Genomic DNA, 18738 nt, shown 5'->3' with positions numbered 1-18738 from the left:
TGTGACTCCATATATGTAGTACAGATGCTTAATGAGATTTCATGCACACAGCTCAAGTCTGCAGACTTCCATCTTCTATGGTCTTCTGCTGCACATCCTGAAACGGTACCCTTAAAATTATGAAGTATGATTATAATACCCTTTGAATAAAAATATCTCCAAAGTTATGTCCCTGATTAAATAACTGCTCCTGACTGTACTTCCTAGATAAAATATGACCCCCACACTGTCCCTCTTATAATAATATTTTAATTGATACATGGCCTCCACATTTTCCCCTCTTTCAAATTCTAACCAACACACTGTCCTTCCTTATAATTTATAATCTCCACAATTTCCTCATTTATGAATAACAACCACAACACTGTCCTCCCTTCTAAACTATAACTGCCATGTAGTCCTTCTTTATTAACCATGGCCTTCACATTATCCTCCCTCATGCTATCCCCATCTTCAGTGTCGCCCCACGGTGCTCCTTTCCACTGTCTCCTCACGCTACAACTCTCCATACTGTCCTACCATACTCCCACCTTTCCATACTGTAATCCCTCCCCCTTATACTGTCCCCTCAAGCTCCTATATTCCCATAATGCCTCACTCCATACTGGCCACACTACATAATGTCCCCCCACACTGCCCCTCCTCTCCATACTGCTTCTCACTCTCCATAATGTCTCTCCACGCTACCACCTCTCCATTCTGTCACCCTCATGCTGCTCCACTCCATTGCTGTCCCCCTACACTATCCCCACTTCATAATGTCCCCCTCACTGTCACTCTCCATAGTATCTCTCCACACTGCCCCTCTCCATAAAATCCCTCCTACACACAGCCCCTCTTTTCTGTGCCTTGTCTCACAATTTTCCCCTCACTGTCCCATAATGTGGCATATATTCAATCTTTGACTCCTCATAGAGCACTTTCCATAACCCGTTGTCTCCACCACCTCTGTAGCACTGCAATGATAGCAGCAGTGTGATGAGTTCAGCAGCGTGATGATCTCAGGGCAGGGAGCTGATGAGTGCTTTTTTGTCACGCCTTTCATATTTTCAAATGCATTTACATCTCAAAGATGCAGATGTGGCGCCCCTGAGGGTTCAGTCACCACAGAGGTACTGCATCTCACCCAGAGGTGTGGTATCTCACTCTCAGGTAAGGAAGGAGTACTGCCCGGGACCCTAACACCTGCATCCAACACATTCCACTTCAGTGGGAGCAGGGCGAGATTGCTCCAAAGGGAGAGCACAGTCCCTGGTCCCTAGCTGAAGGGTGGAACTATGTAGTGGGTGTGGGTGGAGGAAGTAGATTGTGGGAGGGGAGTCCAGTCAGAGCAGCGAGTCAGTCAGTGGAGTTGAAGGGAGCAGGAGCTCTGCAGGAGCTCTGCTCAGGAGGAGGGCCTGATGAGAGGCCCAGAACTGGAGAGAGAGAGAGAGGAGCAGGAGAAGGCTCCAGGAGAAACGAGGAGGGGACCCCAGGGGTACGGGCAGTGCTGAAGGCCACCCATATGCCCGAATCTACCAGGAGGTGGAGGGGTCAGGCCGCTCAAAGGGGACCGGTCCCTCAACTAGCGGAGTACTTTATGACTCAACTAGAAACCGGAGGCTGCAGTATTTTAAGTCCTGCAGCCAACAGTCCATATCAGTCTCACCAAGAAGGTAGCCATAGAGGACCCAGGGGACGGGACAGACGTCGCCCGACAAGGCCCGCGGTGTAGGAAGATGACCAGAGAGAGAGAACACACAGAAGGGGGTCCCGCTAAGTACTCCGGAGATATCTGAGGGTTGGCTGAACCCCTCCCTGAGTAAAAGCAGCACGACGAGGGAAGTTACACTGGTACCTGTAACTTGGATTGCAACAACCGTGAGTAAAAGCCCTGAAGACTGCATCCCACTGCCTCTGTCCGGTATTGCTGCTGCGCCATCACCCCTGCACTACAACGCCCAGCATCACCTATAACATCTACAACATCTCTACTCTGCTCTGGAGCTAAGCTCTACCTGTGGAGAGCCAAACCAACTCGGCTGCATTAAACACCAGCTCCAGAGGACCTGCTCGCAGTGGCGGCTCCTATAGCCGCATATCGCAGGTGGCGTCACGAACTTTATACATAAAAACTACAAAATTCCCCTTTTTTTTACTGACCTCCCTGGGTCACGGACCGGGTCACCGCCACTGTTACATCTCCCCTAGCAATGACCGGCCCGGCACCGAGTACCCCACGGCCCAGGGGGCGCATCACAGACACATTTATATAATGGAGGTGTATGCACAAATATTAAGGCTTTTTCAGATCTTTTTATTTATTTGCATTGCAATTGCCATTTTATTGTCTTTACTCAGTTACACCATCTTTTTAGCACTAAAAGTCAAGAATCCATTAAAAAGTTGCAAAAATTGTGCCAAATTTAAAACTCCTCCAGAAACCTTACTCAAGGCAGGAAATGCAGTAGGATGCAACATTTGGTAAACATTGCCTTTCATGAATCTGTCTAAAACATTTGGGTAAATTTGTTGAGGAAAAAAAAAAGACAGATATTCGCAAATCGTGTAGAGAATAAGGTGCAAATACTAAAGCCACTAAAAAGGAGCAACTTACTCCAGAAAAGTTGAGAATCAGCAAGGATGAATTGGGGCCTAAGTCTTTAGAAGAGTCCATGTTTGGCACTAAAGTCTGCATTCACTCTGTCACTTCAGGCTTGTGAATCCTCACAGTGTGCACAGTGCACACTCTCAAGATTCTCTAGCGCTGGGAGTGGGCAATCATGTGATTGCAAGTATGTGATATGCATACTCCCGACCACATTCTGAATAGACGTGCACAGCCTCGCGCAATATAAGTTAATACAGCAAGGCCATGCATGTCTAATGGGAATATGGCTGGAAGTATGAATACTTGCGGCCGCACAACCACCTAGTTTTCCGTCGGTGCGCAGTGCACATTGTGAGGATTCACCAGTCTGCTGTCATATAGAGTGACTGCAGACATTCGTGCCATACCTGAACACACTTGAAATATAGGAATACTAAATATTCCTACTACACAACCTTCTAGTTCCCTTCCAGGTCTGAGCTTTTCATTAAAAAAAAATCACTATCTCTGGCTGTAAGGAAATGCAATAAAATTTAAATGGGCTCACTACACAAAAGACAAAAACTCTAGTGAAGACCATGAAAGTATTTTATCCAAATGCCATGTAGAGGAAGCAATCAACTTGTTTGCAAAATTGTAAGTACACCATTGCATAATAAAAAGATCTGGTATACATTTCTTCATAGTCAAAAGACTTGGCATGTGCAATTCATAATGACATCAAGATGAATACATTTCTGAGTGCTACTGATATTTCAACAATATCTAAGAAAAAAAAAGTAAAAGTATTTCTATTAATTTTGGCAGTTCTGGCTAGTGAGACAATCCAATGGAAAGGTGCACATCAATAATTCTTTCTATATACTATCTGTACTTATGCCGTCTTGTCTACTTGTTTAGGATCTTTGGAACACATGCAAGGAAATCATTTTCTTGTTAATTTTCAATTATATTGTGTTTTTTTAATGTCCAGAAGTACCTTGGTTGGCATATAGTACAGTATGTCCTTGCTTGTTATGATGCAAGGAAATCATTTCTATGATTTAATTTTCAATTATATTGTGTTTTTTAATATCCAGAAGTACCTTGATTGGACATATGGTATGTCCTTACTTGTATTGCTTAGCTTAGGGCATATTATGTGATGGGCATACTGCCTTGTCATATCTGTAAACTAATAAATGATAAAAGTGTGTCAAAGGCTATAGCAAAGCTTACAAGAACACAAATATTCCTCCCCAAAAATAGAGGCACATGTTTTGGATTACTTGAGGCAGTACTGGCTTATTGTCAGTATAACTTTAGAACATCGCCAGAAAAGTACCAAAATTTGCACTTTCAGTGCTCCATGGGTAGAATTTGAACAAATATGTTAATTCGCGTAGTTTAAGTTTTAATTTTAGGCAGTAATTTGGAATTAGGTGCAAAATGATCTAAAATCAAATAATATATTAGTAAACAAGACATACATGTTTGCTTTGACTTTTTACCTTTATCACTCAATGTAAAATTAAAATATAAGTGACATGGTAATTAAAACATGTCCTGTGACAACGTCCCAGAACTTAACAGGTTATAACAGGTATTAAAGCTGAAAATACAAACGTAACTCACCATATCTAATATTTTCTGAATAATGTTTAAATGTTATTTTTTTCTAGCATTGCAAAATACCCGCTTGGACTCGGAACAAATCACATCACTTTACATGTTACTGATGATTCTTCACAAACACCAGTATTATTAAGAAGCTATAGGATAACTATCTATCGAGAAGATCGTCCAAGTCTGCCTTTATTTGACCACTACAAAATGTGTGGATTTGTACAGGTACAGATTGATTTTTATTCTGTATATAAGTATTTTGAAGTTTTCAGAATCAGCCGACTTGTGCAACTCTGCTAAATTCACACCCATAGATTTAACTGCGTTTAAAGCAGAAATTTCGGCTTTATATCTGCGCTATGAAAGTACAGCATGTGACAGCTATAGGTTTATACCCCCTGTAGCCAAACCCAAACAAAGAATTTTGCCTTTTGGCTACTAGGAGCTCTGAAGGAATATACCGGACCCTTAGTTTACTAGATCCCTAGTGTGACAAGAGATTAAGGAATATTACTTTATACAAGTAAAGAAGTCCATGTAAATAGAGCTACGCTACGCTGAATATTCAAACCCTTAATAAAGCATTATTTTAGCAGGAAGACACAGTCACCAGTGCCACCACTGATGTTGCTATGTGGTCACTGTCATTGATGGTAGGGTCAAAAACTAAGCACTACTAGATAATAGCCTTTTTCATGGATAGCAGTCAAACCTGATTCACTATAGCAGGACGACATTCATGTAGTCTAGTGCTTTGCAAATTGTGAAGTGACCTTACTGGCCTACATATTGTAATGTCTCAGTTGAGAATGCAGATTTCACAGGAAAGGCACATGCTTTTCTATGACAACAGTAATCTCTGATTAAAAAAGCAATTGATTAATTTTGTTGTTTTTTTTTGTCTTGTCGTACAAAGTTTGTGATACAAATTAAAGGTAAGCTGACTTTAGTTTTTTAGATAATACATTAACTTTGACCAACAGTGAAGCCAAGGCATCATCTTGTCATGGCCGATGAAGCCTGTGTAAAAAAACTTGAGATTCACTGATTTAGTGTACGACCCCAATTGCCAAAAAGTTGGGACACTGTAAAATGTGATCAAAAAAAGAACGTAATTTGGAAATCTCTTACAGCCAATGAAAGTAAGCTGACTGGACACGATTTTGATAAACTGCAATGGGCCTTCAAAATAAAAAAAGACTTATACTTGCCTTACCGCGTACCTCTACGGCTTCTCTGCTTTTCACTGCTCCAAATCAGGTCATCTTCTTATCACTGTGGCTGAGTGCTGAAACCCCAGGCCTTTTCACGCTAGGCCAGGACATTCTGCTCCTATGAAGGCCAGGACGTTTCCATGCATGGTCACGCAAGGGCACGGTGCATGTCGGGATTTCATTATGATTTTGTGATGTTACTCGCGCTTAAGCAGAAACATCTCAGGCCTCATCAGAGCCAGAAGTCCCGGCCTAGCAAGAAGAGGCCCTGGGTTTCAGCGCTCAGTGACGGTGAAAAGAAGATGTGCTGATGACTTTATGGGGGACTGTGAAGAATGGAGGGGCAGAGAAGTGAGGGTAATTTTCTAAAAAGTCACATGACTGTCTATAAAAAGAGCATGTTAGAGGCAGCAGAGTTTCTCAGGAGCAAAGATAATCAGAGGTTCACCAATCTGTGAATAACTGTTTAAAAATAGTGGAACAATTTCAGAAAAATGGTTCTCAATGTCAAATTGCAAAAACTTGGAATGTCCCACCATCTATAGCATATAACATCATTAAAAGATTCAGAGATTCTGGAGAAATCCATGTGCACAAGGCCAATGGTCAATATTGATGCACATGATCTACAGGCCCGCAAGCGTCAACAAATTAAAAAAACAGGCATGATTTGGTCATGTAAATCACTGCATAGGCTCAATAAAACTTCCAGAAATCATTGTCTGTGTACACAGTTCCAGTTGTACAATTAACAAATGCAAGTTAAAGGAAACCTGTCATGTGAAAAAATGCTATTAACCTGTGGATATGGGGTTAATCTGCAGGTTAATAGCGTCCTGAAGCCATGGGTACCCGCACTGAAAGCCCAGAAGCTGAGAGGAAATTAATTTTATTCCTCCCGACAGCCTCTGGCTTCCAGTCATAGAGGCACAGCCGGAGTGGTACGGTCACCGGTCAGTACATAGTGAGCGGTGGCTGAAACCACGCCCCAGCTTTGACTGACAGCCAGCTCAGAAGTGCATCAGTATAGAGTCATCTGTCAGTCAGTGCGAGGTGCTCTCTTACAGCTTACAATGCACTGAGAGGTGACTGTAGCCATGCCACCAGTGCCTCTGTAGCACCCCGAGGACTCGGCTGCTACAGGTGTATTGCACCTCAAACCAGAGGTGTGGTATTCCACTCCCGGGTAAGGATGGAGTGTGGGACCGAGCTCAGTAGCTGCATGCACTACACTCATCCCATTTCCGGGGGACAGAACAACGGTACTCCCACTAGGTAGATGTGCAGGTACGACAGCGTCTGTCCCTGGCTGGAGTGGGAGGGGGGGAAGAACATCCCAGTTGTGTAGGGGCAGACAGGGGAGGGACTCTGGGCATAGGAAGGAGCCCATTGGGTGCTAGTCACCTGGGCTCGGGTGTCAGAGGGAGTATAAGAGGTGGGCACCATCTTAAGACAGGGTCTGTTCTGAGGGAGAGTTCAGCCAGAGAGGGCTGACAGGGAGCTGTGGCTCCGGCTGGGCCCAGCTCCAGGGCCAGGCCTGAAGCGCAGAGAAAGAGGAAGAAGAGGAAAAACCCAGTGAAAGGCCCAGAGACACAAGCAGAGGGAACCCTGAGATCCCACAAGTGAACTAAGACGGGTGAAGGGTTGGCAGAAGAGGGTACCGGATCCCAAACTGGTGGAGGCTAAACATCCTTAGCCAGGAACCGGAGGTCGTGGACAAGTTTTGGCGCGACCCCTCACCATATCCACCAGGAAGGCAAACCACGCATAGGGTCAGGGAAGCCGGGAAAGGTTTCGCCACCAAAAGACACGAGGGAGCCGGACAAAGGTGGGTCCCTGGTGAGGACGGCCCGTAGGAAGGAATAGAGGGGAGCTTGGGACCACGCTCTGGAACTGCCTGGGGGTTGGCCGAGTCCCGCACCTGGTGGACGCAGCATGGCTCGGGTGGTCACTGCTGGCCGAAGTGACCGGAGCAACACCTGTGAGTAAAAGCCTTGAAACTGCACCACACGTCTCTGAGCTTCCTTGCTGCACCATCACTACCACTATCTTCCACATCTGCTGCCCTGAGGTCATACCCCTCCCGTTGGGGGTTCTACCAGCTACGCTGCACAATCTTACCACCGGCCTCAGCGGTCTGCCCTGCAGCGGCGGCTTCATAGCCGCATTCAACGGGTGGCGTAGTCGAACATTCTAACATCTACTGCTATACTAAGCCGCTCAGTTTGACTCCCTGGGCACGGACCGGGTCACCGCCACGAGACTACTACCCCCATCTGATCCGGCTCCGGGTAAGCCCCCGTGTGCGCGATGCCGCACGACACAGCAGGCCCAGGGGCGCGTCACCTCCATGCCTGAAAGCCAAAGGCTGCAAGGAGGAATAAAGTTAATTTCCTCCCAGCAGCCAGGGTTTCAGTGTGGCAGCAGTTTGACTTCAGAACACTATTAACCTGCAGATTTACCCCATATCTGCAGGTTAATAGTGTTTTTTTCACATGACAGCTTCCCTTTAAAGTTCTAACATGCAAAGAACTAGTCATATATCAGCACAATCAGAAACGCTGCTGCATTCTCTAGGTCAGAGATCACAGAAATTCTTTACGGAAATCATGGATGATGTGTCTTGTGGACTCAAGAGGAGAGGAACCGTCCAGTTTGTTTTCAGCACACAGCAGAAAAGTCAGCATTTCTGATGGTATGGGGCTGCATTAGTGTCTATGGCATGGGCAGCTTACACATGTAGAAAGGCACTATCACTGCTGAGCGTTATGTATAGGTTTTAGAACAACATATGCTTCCATCCTAACGTCTATTCTAGGGAAGACTTTACATATTTTACCAATAAAATTCTAAACCACATACTGCAGCAATCACAGTAGCATGGCTTCACAAAAAAGGAGTTTGGGTGATGAACTGGTCGCTGCAGTCCAGATCTTTCACCAACAGAAAATATTTGGCGCATTTTTAAATAAAAAATCCGGCAAAGACGACCCAAGTCTGTTGAGCAGCTAGGATCCTACATCAGACGAGAATGGGACAACATTCCTCTCCAAAAACTCCAGTGATTGGTCTCCTCACTTCTCACAGCTTTACAGACTGTTGTAAAAAGAAGAGGGGATGCTTCACAATGGTAGACTTGGCCGGGTCCCAACTTTTTTCAGATGTGTTGCTGTCATCAATTTCTAATTGAGTTAATTTTGTTTCAGATGAAATGGAAAAATGTCTAACTTTCTGCTTCTGACACGTGTTGTGAATAAAATATGGCTATAACAGATTTCCAAATCATTGCATTCGTTTCCTTACTATTGACACAGCATCCCAACGTTTTTGGAATTGGGGTTGTATGAATCTACCTGTGGAAATGCATGCATTCCAGCACAGTTTTATCAATGCAGTATGTATTGTACAAACATTTATAACTAAAATCATATGAGTATCATTAATACAGAGTAGTTCTTTCTACAATAAGTTCCTAAGATATTGAAAATGTATTTTCTCTTTATCTTTAATATTACAAAGGCTGAGGGGAGTTTCTCTTCAATGCAGAGCTACAGAAGGCACAGAATGCCATTTATTGCAACTGCTGTCAGCAAATTGGATTCAGTCCACATTTTAAGCTCGCCTAGGTAATATCTTTGTCTATGCTCTGTCCACATGAGGTGAAGACTCTGGAAATGGCCAAGTGAGCTGTGCTCTGCTGTTACAAAGTTGCAAAAACAGCGTAGCACAATCCTGTTTACTTCTATGAGAGTTTCAGAAACAGCATCGAGCAGTCCGCTTGGCTGTACCCATAGCTCTGACTACGTCTACTTGGTGCATAGACTCAGACATTCCCTTACAAAAAGAAAAAGTTTTCTATCCAGCTCACCTTGTGGTTAGTGTTCCTCGAGAGGAGCAAGGACTGGAAACCTGTGTTGGCAGCAGGGTAGAATAATTGCAGGAGAAAAGGGGGCATCCAGCACCAATTCCAGGGAAGTGAGTTTAAAAACTGAAGTTTATTCAAACATGATTAAAAAAATATCATATTAAAAAATAGCGCTTTTCAGGGGCATGCACATCTGACGCGTTTCGAACTGTGTTCTTATTCATAGTGTGACATAGTATGGCGCTAGATGTTAGTTAATAGTGTGGACCATAGGAAATGACGTAGATGAATCACTGATACTTCATGGATATGTGTGAGCGTGATAGAAAGTGTTTCTCAATAATAGATATTCATCAAATCATTCTTTATATTCATACCATTTGGCATTCTGCTGTTTCATTTTAAAATCCATGAAGCTTCTTTATATCTCAAACTACTCCATCTATCCCCACCTCTCTTAGGCGGAGGAATTTTCTCTATAGCATTAACCCTTAAATGGCTGACATCTCCTTTGTATTGTTTGAGAAAGTATTGGGAGGCACCAGAGAGACTGAGAGTAGTGTGATTTTATGCATCATACAAGTCTCCAGAAATGTGTTTTCGCAGTGTTCTTGGGGTACAACCAACATACTGTATTTCGCTTGTTCACAAGTAATAACATATACCACGTAAGAGCAGCTACAAGTCATAAAATTATTAAATTTATATTCTCTGTTGTAAGTTGCGGCAATTCATTTTTTGGTGTTGTACATAAAAGGACACGGTCCACACTTTTTTCGTCCGCATTTATGCGACCCGCTGGTGGACAACCAATTTCTATTGGCATTGCTTCTACCGTTGTTTGTGTGGTCACTGGGTGAAACTAGGTTGCCAATTGTAGTGCCTCGTTTGGACACAAATTTACGGCCTTTTTCAAAGATATTTTTAAGCGTCTTTCCTGTATATAAAATAGAAAGATTTCTTTTAACAATGTTAATAATTTGCTAATAATCAGCACTGTAGCTGGTGGAAAATGTCACAGGCTGGTTGTTGGTGGAGTAATTGGTTTTAGTTTGAGTCAGGTACTCCATTCTGGAATTAGCTTTTTATTTGGCTTCATTTAACACCTGATGAGAGTATCCATGTTTTTGAAATCGTGATTTAATAGTGGAACATTCTGTATCATAATCGTCCTGTAAGATACAACAATGCTTTGCCCTGACATATTCACCTACTGGTAAATTATGTACTACATGTCTCGGGTGGCAGCTTGTGGCAAACAGTAATGAATTACCCGCAGGCTTTCAATAGAGTACACATTTAACATTTCCATTATCGATGTCACCGTACATGAATATATCTAGTGTCCCATACCCTGATGATGCCGCATCTGCGGTGAAACATGTTGGGGGGACGTGTGCTATAGTGTGTGATTGTCCTATTCTGTTAAAAAGTTGGTGACTTCCCAGGCGTCACCCACAACCAACAGAGGAATATACCTTATCAGAGGATAATGAACAGATTAGGGACAATATTTTAGGTTAACCTGCAGTAATTTTGATTGAGCAAAAAATTAAAGTTATATTTTATGACTTACTAGTGAGGGATTCTATTGAGGGGTTTGTCCCCTTTTTTGTTAATATGTGATATATTCCTCCAAAGTCATTCCTTTCCTGTCCCAGGTTGTTGCTACCCCTTCTGAGAGCAGCATAATATAGAGGCAGTGACTCGTATTCCAGTGATGTGTCACTTACTGGGCTGCTTGCTGTCATTTTGATAAAATCACTCTTATCTGCTGTAGATCTAGCTGTTCTCTGAATGCTGAGCTTTATATACCCCCATCACTGATTGACAGCTTTCTGTCTATGTACAGTGATATTTGTTAGCTTCTCTCAGATTAGGTGGAAAAAACCTGGTGACAGATTCCCTTTAATAACTATACGTCTTTAATGATTTTTATTTACATAGTAACATGATATTAAATAATTACTAATGTTATGATTTAGGGCACCACACATTTCTAATCACTTCCAAACATATGGGAGATGTGTCTTTTTGATCATCTGACATGTCAAATGGTGAATAATGATTTATATTTTTTATTCATCAATGTAAGTTACATCTTGTAAGTAAACCAAAGCTTAGCACGAGTCTGTCGAAAACTTGAAAGTTCCTCATGATTTTACTCATGAAGTGTTTACTTTCATTTGTTTAAACGCATTAATCAAGACCCCCGGCATTAAAGATTGATGTATGTTGTTTACCGGTTAGGAGAATTGCACATATGTACACACAGGTGTAATTATGTCATTTAGTTGTGCACATATGTTATACGTTCACTAGTGTTGTAGCTAAGACAAGTCTAAGGTTATTGTGCAGAAATGTGATGCTATTAACAATGTCCATACAATCTACTATTTATAATTAATAATTACTGAATGGATACAAGTAACCATCAGATTAACTCAGGGCCATTCTTAGGATAGAGGGAGCCATGTGCCATACATATTCCTTTTTTGAAGTCCGTATTTGACGTACCATATAGTGCCTATAAAATATGTGATACAACACTATCAATAAACTAAAGAATGAGACAACATACTTGTAATGCCCTGGATATCATGCCCTGTGGTGTATCCCTTTCATTATTCACAGATTAAAGGCCCTATGACACCTGGATTGCACAGGACATACTGGTATTTACAGGCCAAATTAGCAATTTCGCAAATTAGATGGCTTAAAGGGGCTTTCTATTTTTAAATTGTAAGAGCACAAAGACTGGCCTCATTGAAAATTGCATAATAATCATTAATTAACCCCTATTCAAACACAACTTCTCCATTTATCCCATTGGTGTTGGTTGCTGCAGCAATATCACAACTACTGCACATGAATTCTGCAGCCAATCATTGTGCTCAGTGGTCAAGTCATGGTCAATGGTATGAGACATTCACTTTAATGTTTCCCGTAAACAACAGCTCAACGTTAACTGAGCCTGCTCATTTTTGTGGGATTGGACGATAATAAAATGTATGAGGACCTTTTCACTTTTTCCTGATGGTAAATGTTAGGTGAAAAGAAGATTGAGCATGTTAAGCCCTCCATAAACATTAGATAGCTGCTGGCTGGCCAAATGATTATTCGGCCAACAACTATCTGTCCCGACTCCTCCATATTCAAGAGAGTTGCTTCCAGACTTCTCTTGTTTTGGCTTATCTCCCAGAGAACAAAAGGATCGGCCATTGGAAATTCAACAATCCCTCTCTCCCTCTACGTCATCTGTTAGGAGAGAGTCAGGAAGCTCCCATACATAATAGTCTGCCTGCCGATCTCCCTGATATCAGTGGGTTCAGCTGACTTTAGTCTAATGTTTATGGGGACCTTTAGGCTATGTGCCCACGATGCAGAAATGCTCTGGATTTTTTCCTGAGCGTTTCTGCATCTCCCTGGCAGAAAAAAACGCATGCGGATTGTACATGTGTTTTTCATGCCAGGGACATGCGGAAATGAAGCGGTCTTCACATGCATTTCCGCATGCGGGTGTCAAGCGCTTTCCAAGCGATTTTAGCATCACTTGGAACGTGCTTGACAACTTCGTCACACTATATAAATCCATGCAAACAGCATGTATTTATATAGTGTGACCCGAGCGAATGGTTAAAAATAAAAAAATAAACCTATACTTACCTTCTGATGGCCCCCGAGTCTTGCTGCGCTCCTGTGCTGGCTGCGGGCAGCTCGCGGTGCTCTGTACTGAAGGACCTGCCGTCACATGACTGTGACGTCACCGCAGGTCCTACAGATCTGCCCGCGATCTGTCGGCAAGCACAGAGAAGGAGTCCGGGGGCCGTCGGAAGGTGAATATAATCTTTATTTTTTATTTTATTCTTTTTTTTTACAGCTTTTAATGGTACCTGGGTGTGGAGGAGAGTCTCCTGTCCACCACACCCGGGTACCATCCGCACATTAGAACGCGCCAATTACGCAAGTACAGATGCAGTCTTGCGGAATTGGCGTGTTCTAATGCAAGTCAATAGTGGCGAAAACGCAGTGCTTCCGCAAAATTAATGGACATGCTGCGGATTTTTGAGCGCAGCATAAACACTGCGGAAAAATCCGCAGCATGTGCATTGAAAGTGCGGAATTGCATTGGAGACCATGGGGGAAGGTTTACCAAGCGTTTCCCAAGCGTTTACGCTGCGGAAATTCCGCAGCGTAAACGCTTGAAAAACGCATCGTGGGCACACAGCCTTAGATTTTAACATGCACAATCTTTTGTTATCTTGGGGAATAAGATTCTGACAAGTTGAGCAGGTTACTTCTAGCCCTATCTCTGTGGAAATAAACATCCACACTTCATGACGCTAAGAGACTATTAAGACAGGTTGACAATAGTGAAGGAACATTCCTTGTAATGCTCGTTATCAGATTTTTGGCCTGTCTATACAGGCTGGCAATCATTCATACTTTTTATTGAGTGATTGGATTGTTCATGCCAGCAATAAAATTATTGTTCTCAGCAGCACATCATCCTATCTAAATATGCCTTGTGCTACCAATGGCTCATATGCACATAGGACACTCATATTCAGAATTCAGGTCAGCCTGTCTATACAGGCTGGTAAATGACTGCCGATTGCTTCTATGTAGCCTATCAGCGGCCCCTATGCAGCATAAGCCTTTGGATAACATCTAATGCAGGAGATAGGTGGCGGACAAAAAAGCCCAATAGAGTCTTATACAACAAAAGTGGTGTAAAAGCAGGGAAATTGCTCACCTGGTACAGTTGTGTACCACACAACAAGAAAGGAGCTTGGGTAAATCAGCTTCTGCAGATCCACAAGTAAATGAACCAGGGAAAGGGACAGAAGTATAGATACTATGTGGTTCCTCTGCGCTGCTAAAGAAGATCCAAGGGAAAATTCTAGGAGACACTATAAGACTTTACGCATTTTATTATCAACGCGTTTCGAAGTCATATGACTTTTTCATCAGAATATAAGCCTGACTATGGTTACATACTGATGAAGAAGTCAGATGAATTCGAAACGAGTTGATTGTAAAACTGCATCAAATTTTATAGTATCTCCTGGAACTTTCCTTTGGATCTTCTTCAGCAGCGCTGAGGAACCACATATTATCCATACTTCTGTACCTTTGGATGACATCTGTCTCCTCTGGTGACAGACTCTCTTGCCTGTTATTTCTCATGCAATTCATCCAACTTTTTTTTACAACTCTGTGTCTGTTATTCCTTATTCCCCTTGTCAGTGGGGTGTTTTCCTACATTCTGACACTATCAATCAGTGCAATGTCAGACTTTGTATAGGCATGCCGTATTCACAGGAGGATTGGTAACAACTAGTTAATTTATTTTCCAAAATAATTACGGCGGAACATGAACAATGCTAACTTGATGTACCGTATATTGGAATATATGAAAACTATTTGTGCTAACACTACTGGACACAACTACCAATTTACTGAACACCCAATACAGTTTATATATTGGAATATGCATAATTCTAAAAACATGAAATTTACTGACGATGTCTTTATGAGGATTATGTAACTGTGTGCTTTGGGGAGATATCACAATGCAAAGGCTTGCACTTATCCGCAGCAACATATGGGCTTTGTATGTTGATGGCTAAATCTAGATTCTGTTTTACAATGAAACAGTTATTATTAGCATTTATTGTGGAAAGGTATGTACCAAGCTGTGTGTTCGTTCTAAAATTGGTTACTAGCAATAAAGCCATGTTACATTGTATCAATACCTCTCACAGATCACTCTTTTAATGTGGCACCTGTCGCATCAGTGAGAGGGTAAATAAATGGGAGGGTTCCCTTCTGACACTTAAACGGGCTCAACTGGTATCATGCTTATGGAGGAAAAGGTCATTGACAGCAGTGTGGCCTTTCTCACAGTAGGCTTTAGTTAAATTTCTAATCCAAATACTTTTTCTAACTTTCTTTTATGTTTAATCCCATTACGTTCTTCAAGTTTCATTGCAAGTTGATACTGTGTTGAAGGTTACAATACAAAGACAGATCTAGGGATGTCGACTCCAGCCTTCTAACAATTCTCATGCATTTCAGTAATCCTGGATTAAGTTCAAGGCTATTCATATAAAAAGTGTGTGGCTCCTAGTAATGTCAGCATGAAGGGTACTAAAGATTGTCCTTGCTCCAGTCACACTTCCCAATCGATTCAGTATGACAAAACTAAATAGAATTTAACGACAAATTATATGTTATCTGTTTATGATGATGAAATATGTTTCCAAAACAATTTAAAAAAATGTAATTTTGATTATTTAAAATAATTATAAAGCAAATTACTGTTTAGAATCAATCAAACGAAAATCATTTTATCATGTTAACACTTGCATATTTCTTTTACAAATTTCGGTTACTGAAAAAACTTGTAGCGCAACCATCGTTTGAATTTTTATTTCATAAATCCATTGTACACATGGAAATAAGAAACTTTGTAACATATCTTATCAGAGAAATGTGTTTCTTTCTCTTGCAGACTTTCCCATTACTGAGATATGAGATGAGAACTTCTACTGATAAGATTCTATGTAGAAGGAGGGAGGAGGAAGGAGGAAATCTGCCTCTAACTTGTACTCCCCCCCACATAGAGTCTTACCATCAACAACTGTCCACCTCTTATCTCAGTAATGGGAAAGTCTGTCTTCACTAAATACAGATTTTACCTCAGAATTGAGATCTAAGGGGTAACGTTTCTTCTTGTGGAAAGTGACAAGCCAGGCCTGGCATGTCAGAGTGAGAAGACTTACCATATTTTGTGGATTATAAGATGCATCGGTTTATAAGACGCACCCCAAAATTTGGGGAAGAAAATAGGAAACAAATGGTATTTAATAAACCGGTGCGTATTATAATCAGCTTACCTAGGTTGGGGTTGCGTTGGTAGAGCGGGGCCCCAGGGTTGCCGCTGGCTGAGGGAGGAGATGCTGAGGAGGCAGGAGATGCTGCGGAGGCAGGAGATGCTGCGGAGGCTGGACAGGGTGTTCGGAGGCAGGAGTCGGAAGGTAGCTGCGGGCCCTATGCTGTCTGCCAAGTTCTGCTGGAGGCGTTCGGTGGTGCAGGGACTCCGCCAACATTTTGTGGAAGCCGGAGCCCCGCACCTTCCATATTGTCCATACTCTGTGCAGAGATCTCAATCTGAGCATGCGCTGCCTCTGGTAGCCATTTTCCCAGAGTCCACAGCATAGGACTGTTTGGAAGGTGCGGGGCTCCGGCTTCCACAAAATGTTGGCAGAGCCACCGCACCAGCGAATACCTCCAGCAGAACTTTGCAGATAGCATGGGGCCCACAGCCATCTTCCGACTCCTGCCTCTGAACACCCTGTCCTGCCTCCGTAACATCTCCTGTCTCTGTAGCATCTCCTGCCTTGCCAGCAGCAACCTTGGGACCCCGCTCCACCGCAGCTGGTAAGGTGATTTCGCTTTGTAAGACGCACCCCTATGTACCCCCCAAATCTGGGGGAAAAAAGGTGAGTGTTATAAAGCAAAAAATACGGTATATACGTGATAAATGCTCCTCTGGGAAATTAAATATGCAAATTGCCTCTTCAGAGAGCAAAAGAACTGGAGCCACCTATTGGAGGTAGCAATCCTAAAAGTTAATATTGACCCTTTAACAAGCTTTGCCATATGACTTAGGATAAAAGCCAAATCAGAATCTCAATTTGCAGACACAGTGTTTCGGGGTATTGCCCCCCATCAGTGCAAAGTATGAGATCTGATTTGGCTAGGTGAGAGGTTTAAGACTTGGATCTAAGGGGTAATGTTTCTCCTTGTGGAGAGTGACAAGCCAGGCCTGGCATGTCAGATTGAGGAGACTTATATATGCCATGCATGCTCCTCCAGGAAATGAAATATGCAAGTTGCCTCTTCAGAGAGGAAGAGAACTAGAACTCTAGTGCCACCTATTAGAAGTAGCAATCCTAAATGTCATATGGCAAGGCTCGATAAAGGGTCGATGTTGACTTTTAGGATTGCTACTTCCAATAAGTGGCACTAGAGTTCTTGTTCTCTTCCTCTCTGAAGAGGCAATTTGCATGTTTAACACCCCAGAATTGAGAATGAATGATCAGTTCAGGAGGAGAAAGAAGCAGATTTCTCTGATAAGGTATATTACAAAGTTTCTTATTTTAATGTGTACTATTGATTTATGAAATAAAAATTAAAATTACGGTTATTAGACATAAGCGGATCTGGTTGTTTCTAAAGCCTGTGCATGGATTCCTGCAAGCTCCATTTTGGTTTATGAGATAGTCACAGAAATGTTCACAATAAATCTGTCGCGTACAAACAGATTGTCCCAAAAATTCAATCAAACATATCTTAAAGGTCATTTTTTTGGTGGTCTGAAAGCTATGATCTCCCCCCATCTTAAGAAAGAACTGGCCCCAATTCCAATTCTGAAAGCAGAGCGGTATCTGCACATCGGAGGCCATACCATAGGTACAATTTGTACAGCCGCACAAGGGTCCAAAAGGTAAGGAGGCCACTTCTACCTCCAAAGCAGCCAGCAGCTTCTGTCACAGACACATTATGAGAAGCTATTGACCTGCGAAAGGCCCATGTACTGGTCTTACACAGAGGTCCTCTACTGTCTGTGTCTGTATCTGCTGCACATAAATGGTCCCCCTACTAAAACGTGTGAGAATTGCAATAACACTTTACATGAGAGTAGGAACAGCCTCATCTACCCTTAAAACATTGGTATTAGCCTGACTTGGAATCAGTGGTGGTTTTCTTGGTTGTTATAGCTTGACTGATCAGACTTTTATGACAAATTTGATTAGCAAAAATCAATGTTTTATGGCAAAAAAGACAACTCTGAGCAGACTAAAGAATATTTGTTTACATCTAATTATGAAGAGTCCGGGTATGATGAATAAGATCTGACATTGAGGCTTATTTGACTATAGGCATGATTAGTATATGCTAAGACTTAATCATGCAGTACCTGGTGTAAACTGCAAATTCTGTCTTGCTGACAGGTATACCATGAAGAACCTATTCCCAGGTCCAGTTTATAACACGGACACATATGTCCATTAACTGTATTCATTCTACTCCGCCAGAACTGACTGTAATGCTCAAAACATGTACAAAGGTTAAACTTAACTTCATTATTCACAAATACCTTTTTGACAAAGTTTGCTAAAGTGGAATAGGTGATAGTAACACGAACAGAGATGGATTTCGCCAAACCAAAAAATATCTTTTCTAACAAGGTCAAGAATATAAGCGATTGATGGGAAAAATATTAAAAAAAATAAACCCCCCAAAAAACAAAAATGAAACACTGTTTACCACAATGCATTTCTCGTCATCTTCAGAAAAGGTATTTTGTTTTATCCCCCTTCTTTCTTTTATAATCCTTTTTATTATATCATGTATAATTTACTAAATATTTTATATGATTACTTTATGATCTA

General features: G+C 42.1%; 1 protein-coding gene across 2 annotated transcripts in view; it reads left to right on the top strand.

Annotated features, from left to right (window-relative positions):
- CPED1 (cadherin like and PC-esterase domain containing 1) overlaps positions 1-18738 on the top strand; it is a 581247-nt gene that overhangs the window by 301796 nt on the left and 260713 nt on the right. For both annotated transcript variants that reach the window (XM_073652067.1, XM_073652068.1), the window contains one exon: positions 4252-4420. In XM_073652067.1, coding sequence (XP_073508168.1) covers positions 4252-4420 — 169 coding nt within the window. The remainder of the gene's footprint in view (positions 1-4251; positions 4421-18738) is intronic.

This window comes from Phyllobates terribilis, unplaced genomic scaffold (assembly GCF_046119375.1).
Source record: "Phyllobates terribilis strain yellow unplaced genomic scaffold, ASM4611937v1 Scaffold_11__3_contigs__length_659146591, whole genome shotgun sequence".
Taxonomy (NCBI): domain Eukaryota; kingdom Metazoa; phylum Chordata; class Amphibia; order Anura; family Dendrobatidae; genus Phyllobates; species Phyllobates terribilis.
Note: the sequence above shows the minus strand (reverse complement) of the source record. Positions and strands in the feature narration are given on the sequence as shown.